The 26,823-nt window shown below is 40.0% G+C and overlaps 1 protein-coding gene across 1 annotated transcript; it reads left to right on the top strand.

Annotated features, from left to right (window-relative positions):
• The first annotated feature begins 980 nt into the window (after positions 1-980).
• LOC309699997 (radixin-like) lies at positions 981-25,968 on the top strand. Its single transcript, XM_082523314.1, has 15 exons — positions 981-1,180; positions 3,629-3,722; positions 15,065-15,148; positions 15,530-15,625; positions 16,528-16,650; positions 16,836-16,987; positions 17,596-17,679; positions 17,921-18,067; positions 19,441-19,537; positions 19,633-19,796; positions 20,192-20,322; positions 20,732-20,892; positions 21,058-21,150; positions 21,758-21,994; positions 23,015-25,968. Exons 2-15 carry the CDS (start codon positions 3,711-3,713, stop codon positions 23,177-23,179), a joined length of 1,746 nt encoding a protein of 581 aa, XP_082379440.1. The 5' UTR covers positions 981-1,180; positions 3,629-3,710; the 3' UTR covers positions 23,180-25,968.
• Positions 25,969-26,823: the final 855 nt, after the last annotated feature.

The raw sequence follows: 26,823 nt of genomic DNA, 5'->3' as shown, positions 1-26,823 counted from the left end.
GAGTCAGTTCTGCGAACAGCTCAGACAGTGACTGCAGACTGGGTGTGTTTGGGACTATCTCTGCAGTACATACAAAACTTTGAAACGAATGTACTGATGCATACTTCCAGAGTGGGGAGCTCTACCACTGATCTAGGAGGTTTCAAACTGCAGAAGACGAGCAGGCCATTTAGATAAAACAGGACAAAAGCCTATGTGTAAGTGCCATTTGGATTCCCATCGGACCAACCTACAGGAGCAGGCTTACACTGGCATAAATCATCGCTAATGCATCTCATCGCACGGTGCATGCCCCATACATTTCTTCCATCTGATCCTCGGCCACTGACAGCCATATTGTACATCTCTACAGTTAGCTGTGTCAGGTTTGCGAGGAAAACTGCAGACATGGGCGGATATTTGTGTTTTTTCTTCAAAATAAAGTTCGAGCTGAAGGGCTGAAAGCGGTCCGCAGGCTACCTAATTCTCTTACATATTTAAATTTTCTGGAAACACTTGTATGGATACATTAGGGAAAATGACTGTGGGGGGTTGATTTAGTCCCGCTATTAACTATTAATTACTGCTTCTGTGTTTAGTCATGTTTTCCTCATTAATTTTGTTGTGGTTTTCCCCTTGTTTTTGTCAGCTAACTTTAGCTATATGACAGGAAACTACAGAAACAAAAAAGGGAAAGCACATTATGTCTAGAAAAAAAATGTACAGACTCATGCTTTAAAAAAAAAAACCTAATCGAACAATAGAGTAAAAATAATAAAGAAAACAATCAAACTTAAGTTTAAAACAAGTATTAAATATTCAGGATCATTGCAATGTGAAAAATGTTGGCTGTTTTATATGCAAAGGTACAGAAGATATCAAATCTAAGAGTATGTTCATGAACTGTAAACAGATGTAAACCGCCTTATGATAATATTGCCCAGTTAACTATGTAGTTTTATTTTTATAGTTAAGACCGGAAGTTGTGTTACTTTATTCTGGCTGGCTCTACAGCGACTCCCCCCCAAATCGCCTTATGGTTTAGACTTGAAGGGTTTTTCCATGTCTGCGGGAATTTATAACGGCAGACGCACTGAGAGACAAGCACCCGGAGTAAAAAGGCATTTTTCATCGTGAATATTTTGCTACAGTTGAAGATACGAGGCTCTTCTATCAAATTAAAGACAGACATCGTCCCCCGGTGAGTTGCCTCTCCCCAAAAAGAGAGGAGCTTCTCTTCAACTTTGATGCAGCGGATTTCCTCGTGTTCGACCGATTCATGTGTCACAGAAGGGCCGACTTCTGTCAAGTTGTGCCCCTTAAACTGTGTGTAAACGCACCCCACTCTGCTTTACGTAGTCTTAAGTCGGAATTTGTTAAGATATTTATTTTTATATTTATTCGTTTTAGTGGCAAGTGTGGCGAATAAATGAGGGCTAACATTTTTTAAGGCGTTAAAACTTCACGAGCGCGAGCGAGGCAACCGTCGGCTAGGCTCGTCCCGTTATACGGACTACACCCACTAGCTTGATAATGTCAGCCTTTCGACGCGCAAACTTTGGGCTTCATGAAGACCATTTGGGGGGGGGGATCTAGTGACTAACGTTAGTGTTCATTTAAGATAAATTTTTAAAATTGGGATTTGACGCCTCTGACTTATTTTTTCCGTTGTGCAACGCTTGTGTAGCCAATATTTTAGGCGTTAAATTTTGGTTATAGTTCAACGTAACGGAAGCCAACAACTCTCGGCGGGTAAAGCTAATTGCTCACAAGCTATAAGTGGGTTTCACTTTATGAGGACTACAAACGCTACAGCTCCGACGTTCAGTGGGTTTTACAAATTCTTATTTTTACATTGCACATTCTGTAAAGCAGATTACAGTTGTATATGGAAACTATCATTGTTCCTAATAATTTCTTTAATTTCCAAAACTGAGAAGAGTAGTGGTGCTAGTCGATTTGTATCCTGAACTGGCACTACAAAATAGCTGAGACTAAAATGTAATGGCTGCTAAAAGTATTTTTAAACCCATGCCAGACACCTGGCTGCTCTCCGTTTGTATTAAATGGCGTTTAGCAAGCTTATGTCAGTCGTGATGCACAGTTCTCCATTCAGTCAGGCTGGGGTGTATTATTAAACTTCACGAAGTTTAGCTTCATACCATTAAACCACACTGAAACTCCTACGTGTGATTCACACCAGAGAAACTCTTGAGTTGGATGTTTTCACTATCCTATTTAAGTTCATCATGGGTCATTACCATACTATTTCAGACTTGTGTTTCTAGTAAAGTATACCTAGTGCTGTGACACATTGCTTCACATTGTGCCTCCCCTGCTTTGTTTTCTGCAGTCCGTAGTAGAAAAAAGTAAAGCAATCTGGTTATGAATGGATGGGGTCCTCTGTAGTTCACCATCTGAAAATGATCACTATTGGATGTCAGCAAGAAAACTGTTGATTGGCATATTTCTTTGTCCTATCAGTTCTTTTGACATGAGAGTGCATGGTCTTTGCCATGTAAAACTTTTTTATTTTATGTGTCGCAGCATAATGTCTCGATTGTCTTACAGCCTTCTCTCCTCCAGAATTGTTTAAAGTAGTGTTCTCACTGCACTTCTGCAATAGTTAACATGTGTACACTTAAGAAAAGTGGTTTTGCATGTTGTGATTGAATGGAAACCGCATCACTGTGCCTATGGCTGTTTTGGGGGTTTTGTGGCTTGTTGTCATTAACAGATTTAGCAATACTATTCCTTTCAGTGTTTTTCAGTGCTTTCCTTTAGTTGTTATTTCTGTTTTTTCTAATGTACAGTTTTGTCATCCACAGGACTAAATTTAGAGCTTGACAGAATAATCTTGTTCTCATTATATTAATTTGTCACATTTAGAAAATATTGTTGGCTAAATGTAACAGATGTTTGCTGAAATTAAATGGTAGTGTTTCTTGTCAGACTGTTGAGTTACAGAATACCAAAAACAATAAAAATAAATACTGTGCTCAGACAGCAGTTGCTTAGAAGTTTTGACTTTTTGTAGAAATCAGCCTGGTTACACTGAAGCCATTTTTGCAACCCCTCCAATCAAGCTGAAACTATTGTATAAATGAATAGTGAGAAGGCCATAACTTTTATTTTAGGGTTTTTCATCCATAATAATTTTGGTGCCGTTTAAAGAGACTTGGGCCTTTTTTAAACAAAGGGAAATCACCAGGAATGTGATGAAAATATTTTTAACCATTGTTGCCATTGTTATCAAATGGCCAAAAAATAAAAGGAAAATGCTTAAGATGCTTGCGTTGACTTTATGTGACATTATACACAGTCTGGCCACCACCCACAAAGGCCTGTTTAACCCTCTAGTGCTGCATAGGTCTCTGGCTCATCCTGTGAGATCACTGGGCAAAACCCAGGCTACTTACGTACTTTACTTTATGTATATGGTTAATCGAAAAAATCAATAAGCGCAAATTCCTACAGCTAGACTGGGATGATAACGTCATGCATCAGTGCAAATAGGTCTACATGCTTCCTTGTTCTAGATTTGGTCTTCTGTGACTGGAATCAATAGCTCTTTATAATAATGTCTCTGGTTTCACCCATGAACACTGGGGACTTATGTTACAAAATGTTTTCTTCCTTTTTTTTTCAGGTCCTGTGGTAAAGGTCTTTCTGCCGTCCAGTGACGGGTTTTTCCTCTCAGCTGTTGAGTTTAATGAGGAGAGGAAGCAAAGATGCCTAAGCCGGTAAGGAACTGACAGTAAACTTCAAGCTGCTTTTGTCTACAGATTATTACAGTAATGCAGCGTTAGGGGAAGAAGCCAGAAAATCTGCTTATTTTTTTGCCACTTAAATCTGATTGTTTGATGGACATAATGTGGCTGGTTCAGGAAGTATGATATGAATCAGCCACGTGAAAGTGGCTTGTTTTTCTTCCCTGCTAGTTCTGCTCATGTAAACCGACTCTTTAGAGCTGCTTGTGAGTTGTCATAACAGTCGGCATGCTCTGCTACCGAAATCCTCATTTTGAACAATCTGGAAAGTGGCAGTTTCATCCCCACGGCTGCTCCCACTCCTCATACGCCTCTTTCAAGTAAACAACAGCCAGAGTGTGAAGTGAACTGCCTGGCCCACAGGCCTCACAACTGCAACACTGCTGCCATTGTTGCTTAAAGGGTGGAGAGAATGCCAGACTCCTAGGATGTGAACAACGCCAAAACAAAACCAATTTGATGCAGTCCCTTCATGGCTGTCTGCTTCTCACTGTTGCTGCTTTTCCATCATGAACAGACTTGGCAAGAGCAGGAAGTAGTCTGGGGATATTAAACGATGCCGAGTTATGCCACTTTTAGGTAGTCTACCCACCAATGATGCAGGTTTACTCAACACTGGACAAAGTCATGAGACAGCCGTCACCCTTATTCTAAGTGTTGACAAACTATTCATGTAGTAACTGTCAGAGAAAAGTTGACTTTCAGTTTCACTTCTGTCTTTCCGTGGCGTTTTTAATCATTTTTATCAGTGTATTTATTTAGCCAGCATTTTGGCATCCAATCAGTGCCCAACCCTGTGGTCTTCCCTGCACAGTAAGGGATTTATGGCAGGTATACTGTGTAATTTGTATTTTTAGTTGCCTAATTCGACTAAATTTGCATTCTGTGTCTTGCTTGGACAAAAATCAAAATCCAGTTGCTGAAGATTGCATCAGAAACTTTCCAAGGAAATGGCAACGAGTTCCAGGCCGCCCCACAAGTGAAACACATCTCTTGTCTGCCTCTTTAGGCAGTGGGTGTTTGTGTGTGTCCTTGGATGAGTTAGGAAGATACAAAAGAAGGACAGCCAGGCACTGATGTCATCCTTCACTTAACCCTCTCGTCCCCTGAGTCACCAGGGCAAAATCCCAAAAACGGCTTCTGGGACAGCATGCCAACTTTGCTGAGAGTGACGTTTGTGTCAAAGACAATATCTGACAGAGAAAGTGCAGCTTGTCGCAGGGAAGCGCTGACATAATAAACAGAGGAAACAAAAGCAGGGTCCACCAGACATGACCTCCTCTGGGACTAGTGTATGACATAAAAACCTTTTGGAACAGTCTCCTAAATCTGAATGTCAGTATTCATACGCAAGCTTAAAAATATTTGCAGGGGTCAGTGACAGCATTGGCTGACTTGGAAGAGAGTACATTTTCAGTCACAGGACTCTGCAGATTTTCAAAGTTTATTTTAAAACGGAAACAAATGTTTTTGTTCACAGTAAGGCTTTTACAGTCACCCATGTGGACGCCCCATTAAGTTACTTTTAGCGATAAAGTTGACACAATGTTTTTAAGAAAATGCACCAAGGCTGCAAGTGAGGTTTATGGTAATTGAAGAATCATTGATCAGTTAATATAGCTATTTTTAAATAGATGGTGATTAACTGATCATGAATCGGGTTAAGTATCCTTATACTCAGCTCTAATTGGGCGATATGAGGAACATCTAATATCACAATATTTTCTGGTCATATCACAATACATGATATATATCACGGTATGTTCAAATAACCTCCAAAAACAAATGTTATTATTCACTATATAGTTCCCAAAATTGCACTGGTATTCAAATCATTCATTAAACTTTTTTCTACTTTAAATAGAAAAATTTAGAATGAATCGAAATATCATAACATATAAAAATTGTAAAATAAAAAATGCAATAAACTCAAATGACAGAAACACAAGTCTAGACGGTGACTAAAAAAATGACTGACTAAGAACAGTCACGGGTATCACAGCTGGTTTATTTAACGTTTTCTTTGGTGTGTGAGGGGACGTTGACATGCCGAGTTTAAAACAGTCTTAATTTTGCAGTGGATGACTTTTCAGCTGGTGGAATAAATTCATGGTAGGGCTGTTCGATATAACGATATATATTGGATGACGATATGAAAACGTCTGTCGTTTCGTTTCGTGGTGTCGCAAAATAAAATTTACGGCAATATTTTTTTCACCGTTTTAGTGGCTATATTAATTTCTTAAAGTTCTCTCTTTCTCTTATATTTAATATAACCACACTATGGACGGACAAGAGCCTGTTTTTATGCGTTGTCGTTAGCAACAACGACGATAAAACCATCGCGTGTCCGCTTGTTTATTTTCCACATAAACCTTTCAGAATAAAGCTCAAGATCCTGTTGAGACCTTTCAAAATAAACTAAATCACGTGAAAGAGTATGCAGAGTATTTACGGATGAGAAGCAAAAAGCCGTCAGGTGCTAAAAAATAAACAGACTCAAACGTTAGGAAAAAAAAAAAGAAAAAAAAAGAACAGGCTTTTCCCCGCAGCACGCCGTGTAATAAATACTCACAAAGAAAACGGCGGGCGTTACAACTTATGTCTAAAAATGTATAGTTTCATGCATCGGTTAAAACATTCGACTCCATGTACACGACGCCCAGCTGGAAACACTTCACGCAAGTCGAGCTGCCTGAGATTCACAGAATTTTTTATCGGGGCGATAGATGTCTTATATCGGGATATGAGATTTTGGTCATATCGCACAGCCCTAATTCATGGTAGTTTTACAACATGTTTTGCATATTACCGCATTTTGTTCAACATCCTCCTTGTGAAATCCAAACGAAAGTGAGTCTCATTCCGTCGTTCGTCTGAAACTCCCGCTGTCATCATGTTTTGTTTTTTTTTCCCTATCTGGTAGTATATAAACAAGCATGCTTGTATGCCAGAAGATGATAAAAAATAATATTCCGGTTTGGGGAATATTACGGTGGCAATTTATACTCAATGGTTACGATAAAGCCATTTTAACCATCGTATGTGGAAAAACTTGCGATACATCGAGTATATATCGATATATATATATATATATATATATATATATATATATATATATATATATATATCGCCCACTCATAGTTCCACTGACACCTATATCCTACTCTTTCTGCCTGGTGTACTCTTTGTTCTGGGGGCAGGGTAGTCATGAGGGGAAAGGAAGAGGGCCCTTACTGGTTTCCTAGCTTGTAGCTGTTTTCCTGTTTGCTGAAGAGGTGGCCTGCTATATACTTTGGGGGGGCCCAGTCTACGTCAACATCCTGGCTCTGTCACAGTGAGGAGCAGAGATTTAAGAGAAAAATATAATCACACTGCTAAGGGGCTGTCAGGAGAGGAAGCAGTCAGAAGGATGGGGAATAATTTGTAAATGTGGGAAGCAGGAATTTGTGGTCCTCAAGAGATAGTCTTTAGGAATTTTAAGAGGTTGGAAAGCAAGGGGGGTTATGACAAGAGGATATATATGTATATATATATAAGTACCAAAAGCTGTAGTTCATGGTGTAGCCAGTTTGAGGCCAGCTGGAAAAAACAAGTCAGTCCTAATAGAGTCTTGTGTTAAATTGCCTGGAATGTATTTCACAAACTACTGAACCACTTTTCATGAAGACACCAATAACACTAACACCAGCCCCGCAAGGGCTTAGTGTATGCCTGACTGGCGGCTAGGCTTGTGATACTGTCACATACACTGGAGTATTGTAAACCCTGGAGTTGGTGCTGGAAAAACTGTGATAACAGCACTTTGAAACTTTTGGACTTTAATTGGTTGGCTTAATTAAGACTTTTGAAATTGATGCTGACCCTATTTCAATTCGAAATCCCAGTATTACAATCAAATTAAGATGAGCAGAACCAGCAAAGGAGTCTTTCATTTTTACTAATGTGTTTTCAGGCATGTTTGGCACAGATGGCAGTTATTTCTGAAACTGTGCTAGGTCAATAATAAGTAGGGTAAGGTCCAGCTTTTATTTTCCCTCTATTGTATTTTCTCAAATTTCTCACTCTTTCGTACAACGAATAAATAAACAATACTTCCAACACAACATTCACCTTCTCTTCCCCCAAAGCAATAATGTTGTTGTTTGCAGGTAGTTTTTGATTCCTTATCTGCTCTCACGCCTCCTTCCACTCCTCCGTTGAGAACTGCCTTACTCTGCAGGGGAGGTTAATCAGAGGGACAGACAGTTGCTCGGAGCCCAGCAGGCCAGATTAGCGGCTCTACTGATTGATGTGTGTGTCTTAAGGCCTCTCAGCAAAGCTCTTCTAAACAGCTTACAGTTACTAAACAGCTGCACATTTAACAAGGGGCCCATTTGAGTGAGAACTTGTCTTTGCAATTGAAATTGAGAGGAGGATTTAGAAACATCCCAAAATGGCATCTCCCTTTAAACAAAACACTAATGATGGAGCTCTTGGATTCTTCACAACTTGTAAACTTAACAAGATACAGTGGTAAATATTGGTGTCTGTATTATATTATAGCAGCACTCAGGTGTGCTTATTAATAGCATGTCCTCAGCAGTTAGTTAAATCACACTCTGTATGTGTGTTGTAATTTGACCCTCTCTGCTCTGTATTGAGCAGCCAGTCTGATCATGTGTGCTCATTAGTTTTTATAGATGAGAGCAAAAGCAGCGCAGTGCAATTGATAAAATTGTTACACTTTCAGTTATGACTAAATCATATTAATCAAAGTAAAATGATTATTGTGATATGGTCTGTTTCACAGATCATGCTCCTGCTTGTCTTTGAGTGTAGAGCAGGGCGATATGGCCAAAAATATTTATCACGATATATATTTGAAAATTTGCGATAACGATATAACTGACGATATAATTGATGCGAGACAAAATACAACTCCACAACATTACTAGTGCAAAAAGACAACCTTCCATTTATTTTCACTTAAACAAGAAGCTGGTTTTTATGTACATTAAAGCTTTATAAAAATGTAACAGTGCAAATGCAAATTCCTTGCTGAAAGTTTAACCAAAAGGCATTTCCAGTAGAAATGGGCTGACATATCCTGAGCATAACCATGTATAATATCCACTGAAGTTAAAAAGAGGTGCTTTGCAACATTAAACTGCAGTGTGCAGTACGTATTTTTCAGACCATAAGGTGCACGGGATTATAAGGCACATTAAGCGAAACAAAGCAGTCAGATAAATCAAACTTTATTAAACTCATTCTTCTTGCTTCCTCCACTTCTGTACCATTGATTCATTAATGTTGAATTCTCTGGCAGCTGCTCTATTCCCATGTTGTTGCAGTATATTAATGACTAACCTCGTATTGTGGATGGATTATCTCAGTTGTTCTCCTGACTGAAGTTTGGTCCGTTTACAGCATCCTGCCATGCGACTGAATTTGTCTCCAACTATCAGGAACCTTAACGTTAACTTTTACAAGTGGAAAAGTGTTAGTGTTCGTCCTCCAGCTTCACTGTTTATGTTATGCTAACATAGCTGTGTCGCTAGCGATCACGTAGCACATCATTATATACCAGCTAGCCCAACTTCAGTAACCCTACAAACGTCACTGCTGTTTAGTTTCCTGTCTTCATTTATGTTGGAAGTGATAGCAGAGCTGTACGTTTGAATTTTTTCAGAAATCTCTCAGTCAGAACATGCTATATCATGCTTAGGTAACTAGCGAAACTAGCGTGCTAACTTCCGCTAGCTTCCTGCTAACTTCTAACTCCGTTAAATGTAATAAATTTTGTTTTCATGGATGCCTGGAAGTTAAACTTTATAGTTACACCTGGTAAAGCAGCAATGCTGATCGTTTTATTAAAGATGAAAGAATTTAGACAGTTTTTAACTCTCAGTGATGCTGCAGTGTTGTTTGACCTGAGAAATACGGGGTTTAGGACCCAGATTACTCCCAGATTTAAGAGCATCTTAGTCCGACAAATACGACAATAAGGACAGCCGCTTGCATGTTCTGCAAAAAATGTGCTTTGTCGTGTATCTGACGGACAAACACCAAACCAGTTCCACATCACTGAAGTTAAACCATTTTTACAAACCAATTCTGGTTCATCTGTTTCACTCAACAATCGGCCATGTGCGTATGAAAACAAAGGCACTGCGCATGCGCGTTTTACTCATATTCTATCGCGATATTACATTTTCCTATCGTTGCCTAACATTATACCGGTATTACCGTGAACGGTATAATATGGCCCAGCCCTATTTGAGTGCACACCTTTCCAAATTGATTCCCCACCACGTGGTGAGGTTGTCATGTTCAGGCAACTTTCAATAAATATGAGTCAAGTTAAATATTTGTACAATTTTCCCAAAAGCTGAATTATTCTGTCAAATAATCTTGGTCTCAGTGTGGACAATAAGCATTGTGACTTTTTTGACACAACTGATTAGGTCAGCTGGTTACTCCCAGCTGATTGCTTGACTTGTATATTTGCCTGTTCTGATATCTGGAAAGTTTTCATGATTGGATTATAGATTGATTTTTGGATCTTTTTGGGGGTTTTTTTAATGGGGAAATCACAACAGTGATCACCACACTTTACTTCCAATTATATACATTTTTCAATTTTCTAGACCACTTAAGCCACTTTTGTTTTGTTTCCCCCCCTTTCTTCCTGAATAAGAAAATCTTTAGCCAACATTGTTCCACAAGATTTTGCTGTCCAACCTCAGGCAGATCTTTCTCTGTCCATCTGTGCAGAAGGACGCTGTGCACTGAGGTTAAAGCTAGTGTCAGTGTACCAGTTTATCATTTATTTCATTATTGGCTCCTCTTAACACAAGTAAAATTAGTAGTTAATATTTTTAGGTCAGTAGTAAGAAAGAGAAGTGAAAAGAAGGAATGATGAGAGTATTAGTACTTCCAGTATAACATTTACTGGAAGCTTCTAAAATCTTTCCGCTAGATGTTGGAACTGCTTCTGAGATATGTCGGGCTCCAACTGGAACTTGACTCATCAAGAGGATATCCAGTGTCATACTAATTTTAGTGTTTATGTTGTGCTTTTAGGAACTTTCAAGGCCTGTCAGTTCACATGCTTGCAAGGCATCCTCTTATGGCAGTGTGATGGAATTGAGTACCTGGATTGTTGTGTTGATTGTTGTGAATGTCCTTTTTTTGGAATTTATTCCCATTCCAGGTCTTTCCTCAAATGCCTAATACTGTCCTTTTAAGGACAGGTTGCCCAGTCAGCGTATCTTGTGTCACCAAATAGTGTTGTTTAAGGACAGGCTTGCAAAAGTCACTCCTTCAAGGCATGTCAGTTGTCAGTGTCTGATTAGCTGTGTCATTGCTTTGGCATGTTGCTGTCCCTCTTCTCCTCCCCCCCACTCTGTACGAGAGACAGGATTAACTAACCGTCTGGTCCATAAAGGATTCCACCTCTTTCCGCCCTGTGGGTTTGCTATGTTTACACACACACACACACACACACACACGTGTAGCACAAAGGTTGGCTCTATCGTGGCTGATGGCGGGCCCCACACAAACAGAGGACAACTCGCAGTCTATTCCAGTCCTTTGGAAACTCAAACTTAGCACTACATTCTGTATAACTTTTCTTATAAAGTCACCAAGGCAGTGAAATCAACACAAAGTTTATATTCAGTGAACCATGAATAGATTATGTTGCTGTGGTTACCTTGTTTGTGGCTAGATCTGTGCACCTGCAAGAGTAGATCCAAATCTTACTTGACTAGTTAGTTACAGTTATCCAAATGCAATTGATGTTCAGTAACTGGAAGAGGTTATTGTTATACAAAGGTTATTTTATAAGGGAGATCAGATCGACAGGCACACAGAAGTAAACAGTACATCAAAAAAATCAGTGAGTGTTCTTGTTTCTTTTTCATCTTTTAAAACTCTTAACCTCAGTATGTCCACATTAGTTTGTTTTAAAATTGAGTTATCTTCAGTCTGTTACTATTGTCAGTGTTGGGGAGTAATGGAATACAAGTACCGGCGTTACGTATTTAAAATACAAAATATGAGTAACTATTCCGTTACAGTTACAGTTTAAAAATGTGGTACTCAATAAATGGATTACACAGCGGTCTTTTCCTGTTTCATATGTTAGGCTGTCCCCTCTAGTTTTGGTAATTCCACGCCAGTGGCAACCCAAACAAAACACGCATTAAGAGGCTCTAATGCCTGTGTCTCAATCTCACAGCCCATGTCACCTCTACTTGCAGCCCACATAATAACGTGAAGAAGTTGGGTTTTTGTTTTTGTTGAATTATTGTTCAAAAAATTATTTAATATGAATGCAATAGGCAAAGTGTTACAGGCATAGCCTTAAAGAATGTAGCCTCACGGGCAGTGTAGCCCAGTTGTAAGTAAGCTATTAAGACTCGACTGTACACTGTGTTCGTGTTTTCCTCGTTACAAAATACATTTTGCGGCATGTAATCTGTAGTGGAATACATTTTAAAAGTAACCTTCCCAACACCGACTATTGTTTGAAGTATCTGCATTTAAGCAAAGCCAAGCAAGGTAAAGAGCTGGATATCAGTAGCCCCTGTTTCATGTAATATTATCCTTAGTGTCTACATTGAAATGTTGACAGGGTTGTGGTGTCATAAGTAGCTTATGTTATTGGATCCCAGCCATTGGTGTCAAGTTCCCATAGTGACCCCATTCATAAAGCATCCCTGAATCCCTCCATATTCTCCTATTAAAATACTGATCTTTTAGTTTGATATTCTTATTTTTAAGTGCTCTGTGTAGATTTCACGTTTCTTATTTTTGCCTGGTTGTTGTTTTGTTCTAGCTACTAATTGGAATTTTAGAATTCTGCTCATCCCTTCAGTATTTCCTGTGTTATCCCCCCTCTTAATTCATGTTTTGGGTCATTTTTTTTGCTTTATTCTGGTAAACATGTGTTTCTGGTGTCTTCCTTCCTTGTCTTATTGTTACCCTCCTGTGCCATAATATGTAAATGGTCATCAGTGTAGTCTAGCTTCCCAAGCCAGCTGAGAGGCTCGGCAACAGTCGCCTCAAGGAAGTCGAGGTGACTGTTGTTGTGATTTAGTGCTATATAAATGAAATTGAACTGAACTGTGTTCTCAGCTTGTTGGAGTCTATTTGTTTTTTGTTTGTTTTGTTTTTTCTCTTCCCTCTCGTGATGGATTTTGTATTTTGGACTGAAAACACTTCCCCCGGTGTCAATAGAAAACTCAATGAACTGCAGCACAGACATTTCACGTTCCATAAATTTCAAGCCGCAACCACAAAAGAAGAAAAGGATGGATGTGATTTGTGAACTTATAATCTTAATTCAGTCACTAAACATAGTCAAGTCCCATTCAGAGCTTCTCTTCATGTTTCATCTGTAGTCTAGGATAGTAGTGATAAAGACTTTTCACTCCACACAATAATTTTTGAAGGCTGGATTTGAAATTTTACCTGTTTGTACAGCAATAAGCAATCTCACTGTGATTTGCATGTTTTACTGGTCTGACCCCTGGAAGTCAGTAGCACATGCTCCTTTAGTTTTTGTTGTTTAATTGTGGTTGTCAAGCAGCTTTTAGATACGTTATCGCCTAATTGTGGCAGTAGAAGCCAGAGGATTCTGCATACATATGCAAAATCCTCCTTGAATGCATCTTTAGCAACAACCAAGTAAAATTTCAGTGCAAAGCAGACTAAATTTGTGTTTTAGTGCAACAAAACATCATGCAAGATATCTATATTGTGGGCATGTCCTGCAGTATTTATTGGGTAATTAATGTGGTGATCCAGCAAGATACATTATGGGCTGAGTTCCATGTGGGGGTCCAGTTATGTGCTGGTTTCATGGATTATTCATTGCAGGGATATTGAGTGAAAAAGATGAAGGCAGGAGAGTGTGTCAAAAACAAGAGGGGAGAAAAAGGAATGCAAAGTAAGCATTCCTGAGGTTTTATATATAAGTACTGAGAGGAAAAGGATGGTTCATTCCCTCAGTTTCTTCTTCTTCTCATCTACAGCAACAACGCTGTAATTTAATGTCGAAAGGAGTATACCCCAGATCATCTCTCAAACTTCCTGTTGCGCTTCATAGCCACGCTCTTTTTTTCTTTTCTCTCCTCCCTTCACGCTCTTGCTAAACTTTGCTTTTTGCACCCCGCCTCTCAGCTTGCTTCTCGTCTTCCTCTTTACTCTGTGTTTTCCTCCGTCTCTCTTCTCGTCCTGTTAACTACCACTGAGGCAATGCACGGCTCAATGTATGAGTAGGTGTGGGAGGAAGGATGTCAGATGCCACGGAGGTCAACCCTACTCTGTTCTGTGCCATCAGCTGCTTCTAGGCCTACTGCCAGTGCTGCTTAAAGAGGAACAGCCAATGACTGAGTTTTATCCTCTGCTCCACCCCAACAGAGGTCTTTGCCTTGAAAAAGTGTGGCTTCAGAGGGTAGGATTGAAAGGATCTGACACATTGCCCACATATGGGGGAAAATGTTCTTCTATTGTCCTCTTTAGAAATTCTGCAATTTCCTGGAATATTTTTGCTCAACTGAGGAAAAGTTGGACAGCAGCACTTGACATGAGTTGTCAGTAGTACTGGTGCATACATGCAGTGCACCACATCCTGTATTCTAAGAGAACCATAACTATTGTGTGAAAAGTAAAGGTTGTATAAAAAAAATACTTTTTGCCAGTATTGCCTCAGTGTTTTGTGAGCCACCTCACTTTATCACAACCAGTATTCAACTTCCATCTGTTTAAAGTAGTGTACAGTTTTCCCTTCGTGTGAATCTCTCACTTAAGATGGTAGCACAAGTTTTCAGTAGGATTTAAATCATGAACGCAAGTGGATCAAGTTATCATTCGATTGCTTTGCTGACTAGTTTAGACTAGTGGCATAGTCAGGCACATGAGATGAAGTGTGCGCATAAAGTGCATAAATTCTTTGAATGTTGCACACTTTTTGTACAACAGTTTGAAGAAGCAGTCTTTCAGAAGACTGGTTGATTGGATAAATATAGATAGATATGCTTTTTTCCCCACCTCCCTAGTGCTTCGGGAGTTCCTCTGACTCTCATCTGTCCGTAACACGCTTAAAAAAATTGTTCTTTAGGGATTCTTGACCTGTTCTTGCAGTTAAAGTATTTGTCCAAACTTATAGGTTTAAGTGGTATTTAACTGCCTAAAACAGGAGCAGAAAAAAGGGAATAACACGCACACATGAATAATTGCAACTTATTTTCATGTCTTCACTTGTGTAATATTTGCAAGCAAAGTGAACTTCCTCCCCTTTTTTTCTTTTTTCCCCCCCCTAGATCAATGTCCGTGTGACCACCATGGATGCAGAGTTGGAGTTTGCAATCCAGCCAAATACCACAGGAAAACAGCTGTTTGACCAGGTGAGCAAAAAAAGTATTGTGAGGACAGAAACCTGGCACGTAGGAGTGTGGGTGCTTGAGAAGTTGACACTTTGTTTCCTGTATTCTTATGCTGTCAGTCCCCACCTCCCAGCACAGGAATTTTTGGTGCCTTCAGAAAGAGTTTAGTCAGTGCCAGAATAATAAGAAATGAAATCAAAAACGCTCCCTATAACAGTTTGTTAAACAGGCAGAAGATAAATATGATTTCTTTACGTTCTAACAGTCGCCTCCCTTCTCTCTTAAATGTCTCTGCCACTTACCACAGATCACAGATTTGTACTTCTCAGACATCAAAGAAAAAACGCTATCTAAAGGAAGAATAAACTGTGAAAATCCATTTTTCTTTTTTTTTGCTTTTAGGTGGTAAAGACTGTGGGCCTGCGAGAGGTGTGGTTCTTTGGACTACAGTATGTGGACAGTAAAGGCTACATCACATGGCTGAAACTCAATAAAAAGGTAAATATCACTTTGTTTTGTGGGAAAGTAGAAGCTTGGTCTATGTCCCTACCCTCACCTATCATCACGAGCTTTGGGTAGTGACCGAAAGAACAAGATCGCAGATACAAGTGTCGGAAATGATCTTTCTCCGAAGAATGGCTGGCCTCTCCGTTAGGGATAGGGTGAGGATTTCGGCCATCTGCGAGGGGATCAGAGTAGAGCCGCTGCTCCTCCTAATCGAAAGGAGCCAGTTGAGGTGGCTCGGGCTTCTGACTAGAATGCCTCCTGGGTGAGGTGTTCTGGGCATGTCCCACCGGGAGGAGACCCCACAGCAAAACCAGAACACAATGGAGAGATTATATTTCTCAGCTGGCCTGGGAACCCTTTGGTGTTCCCACAAAATGGCTAGAGGAGGTGGACGTGAGGTGGGGGTCTGGGCTTCTCTGCTTAGGCTGCTGCCCCCGGGACCTGGCCCCAGATAAGGGGAAGAAGATGGATTGATGGAGAAGCTTAAAAACAAAATTCCATTATTAATATTATTATTAATTTAAGCATGTGGACTTCAACTGATTTTCTTAAATTGTTTGTCGGGGTCTTTCTCTTTAGCTCTCACTTTCATGTTTCCTCCAGTGTCTGTGTCTATTGTTTGTCTGGTATTTGCCTAGAAGCAGTACTGTGGTACTGAAGCCTCAGATGTGGTCTTTCAACAGGCTTCTTCTTTCACTCACCCCAAAACAATCCCCAGTCCTAGCACCCCTGCTATTACAGTGTGTCTCTACATTTCCAAGTGTGCATTACAAAAAAAATATCCTCATGCTCAACAAGCATGTGAGCAAGACAGACAAAAGGCAGAGGCTACAGAAAAATAGTATTGAAAAATTCCAGTACATAATGGAGCTATTATTATTTTTTGAATCCAGGTGACCCAGCAAGATGTAAAGAAAGAGAGTCCTCTGCAGTTTAAGTTCAGAGCCAAGTTCTTCCCTGAAGATGTCTCAGAGGAACTAATCCAGGAGATCACCCAGAGACTCTTCTTCTTGCAGGTAACTCCACACACTCAGGACACCAACACTTTTAGCAAATAATTAGTTTTTCAGTTATTTTCAAAACCTCAAAATATCACATTTTTATGTTACTATTATCTAGCTTGCTCTGTTCTCAGCATAAGTGCTAACTAAATCTTACAGTCTTGAGTACATTTAGAGTCACGCACACATTTTTCTGCCAGGTGAAAGAGGCCATCCTGAATGATGAGAACTACTGTCCCCCAGAAACGGCTGTGTTGCTGGGTTCATACGCTGTCCAGGCCAAGTATGGAGACTATAACAAAGAGGTGCACAAGGCTGGGTACCTTACTCATGACAGACTGCTCCCTCAGAGGTAGGCATTTCGCATTTTTTTTTTTCACACTGCATCAAATTAAGGTTGATTACGTCGATTAAGCATCATGAGGTGGAGCGTGAGGGGTGGTTCCCTATTTTTTATTTATTTATTTTTGTTGTTGCTGGGAGTTGGAACCCTATTAGTTAGGTTGCTTAATATTTACGCTAAGTACTCTTTAAAATACCAGAATAGGGAGGATGGTGTAGGTTTAAGTTTATTAGATTGATCAGTATTGCTGAACTATGAAATATTTTTTTTTGCATACAGGTATAACAGAATAGCTTTAGTGTAGTTGTTTTAAACTTGAGTATGAACTTATACAAAATGCAGCAAGATATTTAAAAAAACAGTTTTGTTGATTAAAAAAACACTATATCGGATTCATATCGGTATCGGACATAAAAAAGTGGTATCGTGCCATCTCTAGTTTTTACATATATATATATGATTCTGGTGTCAGCCAGAGTAACTGGATTTTGACTTTCATTTTTCAAAATCTATATCTTTGCCTGCTGGAGTATTTATGATTTCCTCTTTGAGGAAGCAATTCTGTGCTGTTTGACATTCCTTCAGATGAACATCATTGTGTGTGTGTGTGTGTGTAGAGTCCTGGAGCAGCACAAGCTGACTAAGGAGCAATGGGAGGACAGGATACAGACCTGGCACGAAGAACACAGAGGAATGCTCAGGTGTGTGTCAGACCTTTATCATGATGAAACCCTTGTAGACATGTTTGGATTTGCCATAAAGTACCAAAGATTTAAACCCACTTAACTTAAATTCGAATGTGTGCTTTTTTTTCTTCTTCTAGAAGAAAATGTACGCTAACTGAATGCTATTGTTTTGAACATGTGATTGTGTTAAATTTCTAAACATAATATAATATAATATAATATAATATAATATAATGCCTCTTTTTCTCTACTCTAGAGAGGACTCAATGATGGAGTATCTTAAAATCGCCCAAGACTTGGAGATGTATGGAGTCAACTACTTTGAGATTAAAAACAAGAAGGGCACACAGCTATGGCTGGGCGTGGATGCTCTTGGACTCAACATCTACGAACACGAGGACAAGTAAGGAATATACATAATCCTTGGAAAAACTAATTTTCTGACTAATTCTACAGCTATTAGCCTTGTAGTGCTGATAGGTTTTTTTAATCTCAGTATGAGGCCAGCATTTTGACGTTACCAAGTGGAAGTTTTTGCATGAATCTCCTCACACAGACAAAGAGCCTCAGAGCTGCGGTTTGCAGTTGGTTGCTAAACAGCAACAGCCTTGAATAGTGAGCAGTTGGAGGCGTTACTACACAGTGTGTCACAATCATAACAACTGATAGATGTGTGTCGATGCGCCTGGTATACCTGCTGTGTTACACAGCCTCATCACAAGATCAAAACTCGTATTGAATTAAATATGAAATGGAAAAAAAACGTCAGATTTTCTAGAAGCTTAGCTGACAGGAACAACTGTGCAACCCACTCTGGAAACATTTAGTGGGGTGCTTTTAAAAACATGAAAATATTAATATTTATTATTATAATATTTATAATGTTTGAATCTTGAGTGTGGCATTTAATATATTTAAGAGATTTTCAACAACTTTAATGATCCAAACTTGCTGACAAAGGGTTCATATACCCAGTGGATTTTGGTTCATGGGCCCACGGAGCACATACTGTTAAACTCAAATCAATTTGATTTAATCAGACAGACCCCTCTAAACAAGTGGTTGTTTAGCTCTGATGTTGTTAGAGTTGTGATGTATTTTATGGGGGGAAATACATCACAAGTGTGTCTAGCTGTGTGACATAAATGGTAATAGGACATGCACAATGTCCAAAAAGCTTTGAGGAAGCAAAGATATTTTCGATAAGTGAGAGGTGGAGAAAGTCTCTGTGTCTCCATTGTAGTGGTCTTTCCTGTTCCCTTCTGGTCAGATTTATTTCCCCTCTTCGTGAAGGACAGATTTAATCACTACTCCTGTAGCATTTCCTCTCACTCTCTGCATCACCTTTGTTTATGTTATCTGAGGACAGCTGCCTTCCTCCTTCTCTCGTCCAGGTGACGGGTGAAGGGGAAAAAAAAAATGATGATTGCGAGATAACAGCATAGTTTTTTTTTTTTTCCTCTCTGTTGGCTGCAGCTTCCTCACTGTCCTTCACTTTCTCTGTTTGTTTTCTTTTTTCTTTATTATTACCTCTTGTTCACAAAGCATCTACCTACTACTACTCGAATTAGTGTCAGCCAGTGAGCGTGACACCTGATACTGCCGCTATTCTCACACAGACCTGAAAGACGCTTCAGTGTCATCATTTCCTGTAAGCTGGTCTGTTTATACTGGGCACCATCTGCTGGCTGAATTTTATACCACGTGGTATTGGGTTACTTTTAACAGGCTGTTAAAAGTCTGCACAATTAACCAGTTTTTTGCTATTTCATCCAGATTGACACCAAAGATTGGATTCCCCTGGAGTGAGATTCGAAACATCTCTTTCAATGACAAGAAGTTTGTTATCAAACCCATCGACAAGAAAGCACCTGTGAGTGTCGCACTCAGTCCACAAATATTCATCCTTCAGCTTTATATAAATGCTTCACACGCTTCTGTTTTGCTCTCTTTTATCCATGCCTTTAGGACTTTGTGTTTTATGCCCCACGTCTGCGCATCAACAAGCGCATTTTGGCATTGTGTATGGGTAACCACGAGTTGTACATGAGGAGAAGAAAGCCCGACACCATCGAGGTGCAGCAGATGAAAGCTCAAGCCCGGGAGGAGAAGCACCACAAACAGATGGAGAGGTACTGCAGAGGGATGACTTGGCCACATACACATACATTTTTTTTTTTTTTGTTCCATGTCATTATGCAAAGCTATGCATGGGGAGTGTGCTAGGACTTGATAACATTTGATTATCACTTTCCCATTAAAACAAATGCACAAAATTGTATCAGACCAAGGCTTACACTGATGACGAGTCACTGCTACAGCAGAGCATTTCCATTAGAGGGCAGTGTCTCCTCTGCTACACAAAAATGAGGCATGTTCATGTATTCATTCTGAAGCTTCATTTAACTTTATTCAGATCATGGTGAGAGTACTTCATCTATGTATATATACAGTATTAAAATAGATGTTTCATAGTTAAAATATACACACAAAGTGATCTGAAACAGGTAATCTGCAACCTTCTCAGGGCCCAGCTGGAGAATGAAAAGAAGAAGCGAGAGCATGCAGAGAAAGAGAAGGAAAGGATAGAGCGTGAGAAAGAAGAGCTCATGGAGAGGCTGAAACAGATTGAAGAGCAGACGATGAAAGCTCAGAGAGGTATCCCTTTTTCTTTTTCATTCTCTCATCAGTTTTCTTACTGTAGCTCTTACTTCCTCCTTCCCTCCTGTATGTCAAACTGGAGAATCTCTCTAGGGCTTTAGATCAAGACCAATTACATATTTCATTATGTTTGTGTGACCAGAATATATAAAGATTGAGCAAAGCTTTTGTGCTTTCATTTTTCTTTTCTTTCAAATTAAAAATACAAACTTATTTAGAAACCCATTTTTCAATAGTTGAAATAAGAGGAAACTTTCAAAACACAATAAGTTGCGCTCTTGCGGCTTCTGTTTTACATTAAAGTCTTCAGTTGCCATCACCAGAGTTCATTCTGAGGTTGGACTCTGAATGTTTACAACATAAATCGGAGCTTATTTATGACACGTTCGCGTCTGCTCTTCCACAGAGCTTGAGGAACAGACTCGCCGCGCCATGGAGCTCGAGCAAGAAAGAAAGAAAGCGAGGGAGGAGGCTGAGCGGCTGGAGCGAGACAGGCAAGCAGCCGAGGAGGCCAAGGCGGAGCTGGCCAGACAGGCTGCAGACCAGCAGAAGACTCAAGAGCAACTGGTGTGTGTTGTTTGACTGATGCTGGGAGCAGTGCCAGACTGTCATATGTGTATATGCTTTATGCTCCTGCACTTACAAGGCTCTGGTGTCTGTCTGATTATTTCGGATTGTTTGAAGCCATAGATTGTTCTGTATGAGTAACAGCAGGGACTGCTTTCATTGCAGGCTTCTGAACTGGCTGAATTCACAGCAAAGATCTCTCTCCTAGAAGACGCCAAGAGGAAGAAAGAGGATGAGGCCACAGAGTGGCAGCACAAGGTAACGCAGACTTCATTGATGACTTCATGCACCAGATGAGATAAACATGTGGAAAACTTTCCAACTTGTGCATGATGTGACTGAATTTTGTCCAGCAGTGGACACTGAAACAATTAAATTGGTTAATTTTTAATATTTGTCATCATAATATTTGTAAATCAAATGGTATGGACTACTACACCCACTGTGATGGAGGATTAGAGTGATCGGGAATCCTGTGTTACATGGATCCATACAGCATACCCATCGCTTGTCTTCCACATCACTCATAATCAGATGGTGTCTACATTTTGATTGGCTTCACTAAACATTTGTTAATATTTACATATTTTAAAAAGCGTGTTTTTAATTAATCTAAAAAATCTAAATCTTTCCCCAACTCCTTCCTGTAATGAGTTTCTTTTACAAATAATCGTGCAGTTTTGCATAGATGGGTCAGTTCATGATGGATGCAGATTAGGCTTAATGCCACTGTGATTATTTTTGGTCTGATGGCCTAGATCTTTAACCACAGCTGTTTTGTGTGGCATCCTTTGCTCTCACCTGTCTAGCGTGACTCTGTGAGCTGTCTGTCCTAATCTCTCCTTCCTCGTGCCTCCACCTGCAGGCTCTGTCAGCCCAGCAGGACCTGGAGAAAACCAAGGAGGAGCTGAAGACCGCCATGACAGTGGTGCCAGCGCCTCCGGGCGGTCATGCTGAGAACGAGCACGATGAACACGATGAGAACCACGCAGAGGCCAGCGCCGAGCTCTCCAATGAGGGCGTCAGTCATGTTGACCTCCGCAGCGAAGAGGCTCGCGTCACTGAAGCACAGAAGAATGAGAGGGTTAAGCAGCAGCTGCAGGTAGGAGCAAGAAGTGAAAACCTTTAGGGCAGGGTTAAAATGACAACCCGTTGTTCAGATTTAGCCTCCATAAGAAGCCTGATATTACTCTTTATCAAAACTAGTCCTATATAAAGAAATTCCACCACTGTGGTGTGCATCTTGCGCTGAAATGAAGTCTAAAGCCAAAAATTGCCAGATTAATTTTAGAGCGAACTTATATATATACAAAATAAGCTTTAGTTTCATGTAACCAAAGGAGGTTTGCGATACACAAACAAAAAATAATATCATCTCATTGTTATTTATAACAGCAGTTTTGTTGCAAAGAAGAAACACGGGCCAAGAAATGGCAGATAAGGGTAAGATGAGGCATACGTCTGTGTCCGTTCTTCTTTAAACTCCTGCTTGTCACAGGAGATGTGCTGGCTTATACTGCAGCCTGGCTTTAAAACAGACTTTCTAGAAATGAAGTAATCAGATGGATAATGTCCAACCTAATCATAGTTTTTATATTGTTAAGTAAATTCCAAAGACTGCTATGAAGCCTGGCTACTGCATAGGCCAGGACTAATACTGAAGCTAATGCAAGAAGAGTTAGAATAGTTTTACATAAAGAAAGGCAGGAACCTCACACCCAGGCCTGCACTTTGTATCGGCTTCCTCCAAAGACGACTGCTGAAGGAACAGACTTTGGTCCAACCATTGCTGATCCCTGCTTGTGTGTTGTTTTCAATACAGCAGAGACAAACACACTTTTGATTTAGTTGTCAGTGAAGACTAAAGATCACACACAGAGAACCAAAAGCTAAAGATAAGTGGCTTTGCGTCAATCAGATGTTTAGTTTTGAAATGGAGCGTGATCCCGTTTTCTCTTCCGCACACGTCCTGTTTTGTTTGTCTTGTCTGCAACGTCTGTGCCGCCCTGATCATCAGACAGTTTTCTCTCCTCTTGGCTTTAATTATTATTTTTTTGGTTGCGTCTTCTCCTCCTGTTCTTTCGCCCTCCTCAACCTGTTATCCTCTCTTCTCTTCTCATAGACATTGAGTTCAGAGTTGGCCGAAGCCAGAGACGACACCAAGAAGACCCAGAACGACGTGCTGCACGCCGAGAACGTGAAAGCAGGCCGAGACAAATACAAAACTCTGCGGCAGATCCGACAGGGCAACACGAAGCAGCGCATCGACGAGTTCGAGTGTATGTGAGAACAGCACCTCAGGGTTACCCCGCTCTCCTTAACGGCTGCTTGATTTTTTTTTTTTTTTTTCTTCTTCATGGACAACTGACGCTTCCGTCCTCGTAAGCCTATCGAGTCTCCCTCAACACCCCCCCAACACCCAGGCTGTCTCAAGAAATCTTCTTATCCAATTTTGCCAAAGTCCTGCTCCACTTCCTTATCTGAGTTTGGATTTCTCCCTGATGTGGAGCTGCATACACGCCACTCTGAACAAGCAAATTATCGTGTTGGAGAGATCATCTCCATCTCTTACTCGAATGGGGGAAGTGAAACTGTAAAAACCAAAAATGGAAGCAGTTGGAATTTTTATTTTTTATTTTTTTTTGGGTAAACATGGCCATAGAGCGATTTTGTTGTTGTTGTTTTTTCTTCTTTCGCTTGAAAACTTTGTATGCAAAGCTTTAGTATGATTCTATGTTTCCAGTTAAAAGATCTTCTGTCCTCTTCTTGTTTTTACGTTTCTTCCTTCTGCTTTTGTTTGACTCGTTTTATTGATGATGCCCATCCTTTTTAGTTGTCTGTTGAGGCCGGGTTTAACCCCAGGTTTCCAAATAAGGACTGGAGTTTAGGGACAAATTAGGTTATTGTTTTCATTCAGTGTCAAAGCACTTCTATATTAGCATGTCAAAGCATATCACCTGGTAGATGTTCTAACACTCTCACCATCTCTAAGTCGTTAGAGAGAATTTAACTCTACTTACTAAAGTCAAACTATAGTTTAAACATGACATTTATAGATTTATACAAAAAAAGATAACACTGCAGTATTTTAATAGTGTCATTACAGGCTAAAATCAATAATTGCAATTTTTGATATAAGATATTTCTGTGAATAAAATTGAACTGACCCTCGTAGGGCAAAGAGCCACCCAACTTGTCACATGGCAGGTTTTGACGAACGAATGTAGCAAAGGTAACAAAGGGAAAAACAAAATGTTTTTCTTTAAATTTACAGAAGTCATAGGATATCAACTTGTGCCACTTTGAGCTCTCGCCCTCAAGCTTAAAAGTATTGTGAATATAAGCTAATTGGTAGTGTAGGCGTTGCGTCCCAGTGTTTAATTCCCAGTCACCATAGATGGTTTTCTCTGCCTGCCAGCTCACAGAGGATCCCAGGGACCGAAAATAAGGACGGGCAGAGGAACCGCACTGCAGCCGAGCCTTTTCTCCGTCTGTCCAATGGTGTGTGTGTGTGTGTGTGTGTGTGTGTGTGTGTGTGTGTGTGTGTGTGTGTGTGTGTGGGGGGCTATGGAAGCTGAGGCCTGGCACCTCTCTGGCTGGGGAGCTTATGAAAACATCTGTCTCAGTTCGGGACAAATCTCTACCTCAGTAATAATAACATTGGTGACTGACAGTCAAACACTTAGGATGCTCCCTCCCTCCCAAAATAAAATTAGAAAAAAATGAACAAAAATAATTTTACTTGGTTACTGTTACATTTTGCGGCATTGGTCCCGGGCAGGCTACGTGTTGTCAGTTACTTTCTGGCTGTATTTTGGTTACGATTGCTTGAAAATATTGAGGATTCCTGTGAAATCTGGTTAGAAAAGTGTTATTTTTTACATATCAAGCTAGTTTTACACAGCAGTTTCTCCTGGCCTTGCTCAGATGTTTGTTTGGTTTTTGTTTATTGCTTTTTGTTTCCCCCCCCAAAAAAAAACTCCCAAAAAATGAGGAAGATGAGTGAACAAATGCTGCTGATAAAGGTGTGCTCTGTGCAGAGCGTAGGTCAGTCTGCCAGGGTCCATTGAAGCATTCAGGGTCTTCTTAGAAGCGGCGAGCGATGGTGGGCTCGGTCCACAGAACCACTCTGAACTCCAGAGGTTTTAAAAGGCTCTCGTGAGTTAAAGAAGCCCAAAATGTTGACTTCAAGGAGACAGTTTCAGGATGTGCAGCAGAATAATGGGACTGAGATGATTTACTGGAAGCTCTTAGTGCAAACAGACCTCGCTATCATGACTCATGGAAATCAAGTAGAGGGTAGGTCAAAAATTCCCTGAACTCTTTCAATTCATATCCAACATAAGACAACAAATGGAGTCCAGCTTTTGTGGTGTGGGAAACATGTTCCAGGGTGCATTTTTGAAATGAGTAAACATTAATTTTATTTTGTTTTTGTTTTGTTTTTTTATTAACAATATGATGAATATGTTTATAGTATGTTATTGCTATACTTGACAGCTGGTGTAGGTAGTTTTTCAGGAGGGGGGGGTTTGTTTTGTTTTGTTTTTAATGCCCTGGAGTTTTGACGGTAACGCATTTGTATGACATAAGCCTGTCTTTTGTGTTTAACTTCAGTGTCCATTGTTACTATTGTGTTTGCCATAGCAGGTGAAAGAAATGATCCTGTGCTTCCAGCCCATGTTTGTTTTTTTTTGTTTTTTTTTTTTTTGTTTTTTTTTGGTAATGTGTTCAAAGACCGTAAAGCAGCAGCACGCATCGTGTATTGGCCAGCTTCACTGGAGGGGAAAACTCTTGCTGACATCTCTCCCCCCCCCCTCCACATCGATGCTACAAGGCTTCAGTTTGACTGTTTTTCTTCACAGCAGCAGTTATTGGCGCATCTGTCCCCTCCAATGAAGCCGGTGTCTGTGATGACGCCTGCTCTGGCACCAGCTGTCATGTTTTGCTTTGCTTTTGTTTTGGAGTCCCCCCTCCTCCTCATCCTTATGTTCATGTTAGTACTCCGTAAGATAGAAGGCACAAGTGGATTTTGGTCTATTTCATTGGTTCACAAATAAAAGTTTTAAATTTTCAGCATGTGTTTTGGTCACTTTGCATACTTGTGATTATATACAGTGGCACACTTGGATCAGATCAATTATTTTTAGTTGCAATGGTAATTATGTGACATTCATTAACATGATTTGAAATACAAAGTACTATAATTACTTTCTCTAGGGAGTAATTAAGTAATGTACTCGTTACTTTAAAAAAAAAAGAAGAAAAAGTTCAGACTACTGTGTAATACAACTTTTTCTGAGTAACGACCCAACAGTGGTGCTATAAAACACTTAAAACGACCCTCTGTGACTCATCATCTTTTATAGCAGTACTCTTTAATGAATAATCACAGTTACAGCAGAAAGTGTTATAATATTGAAGTACTTAGTATTTACATTGTGCCAGTAGAATACTATGTGAAATAGGTTTTTATCCAGTAAGAGTTATGATATCCGCAAGTCAGCATATTGCTATATATGGCTGAGTGCACTTCCAAAGGAAACAACAGTTGGAGAAAAATGGGACGTCATCCATCACAGGCTTCTTCATCCCAACAAGTAAATATCCAGTGTTGTAGAAACCAAGACCGGACAATAAGTGAAAAATTCACACACCAAAAAGAAAAAAAGCTTGTTATGTGTACAGTTAAACCTAAAAACAACACTTAAACAACAACTAGCATTACATCACAACAACAGCAAGACACGCCTCTCAGGAAAACAGATATGTACATAAATTAAACAAGAACACATGCAGGAACTAAAAACATGCATAAAAGTTTGCTGAACATAGTTCAGATTATTGGATGTGTCATAAGCACAATGCCACGAAGAGGCATTACTTTGGGCCCACCCTCAGGTGCCACGCTGACACACAGTGCCAGGAGGC

The sequence above is a fragment of the Aulonocara stuartgranti genome (genome assembly GCF_965226115.1).
Source record: "Aulonocara stuartgranti genome assembly, chromosome: 23".
Taxonomy (NCBI): domain Eukaryota; kingdom Metazoa; phylum Chordata; class Actinopteri; order Cichliformes; family Cichlidae; genus Aulonocara; species Aulonocara stuartgranti.
The sequence above is the reverse complement of the archived record's forward strand: the minus strand, read 5'-3'. Positions and strand labels throughout refer to the sequence as shown.

Bases quoted from the DNA above. Each gene is read 5' to 3' on its own strand.
- LOC309699997 (XM_082523314.1), top strand. The intron at 16,988-17,595 runs GTAGGCATTTCG...GTGTGTGTGTAG, and splicing joins GACAGACTGCTCCCTCAGAG to AGTCCTGGAGCAGCACAAGC. The intron at 20,323-20,731 runs GTATCCCTTTTT...GCTCTTCCACAG, and splicing joins GACGATGAAAGCTCAGAGAG to AGCTTGAGGAACAGACTCGC.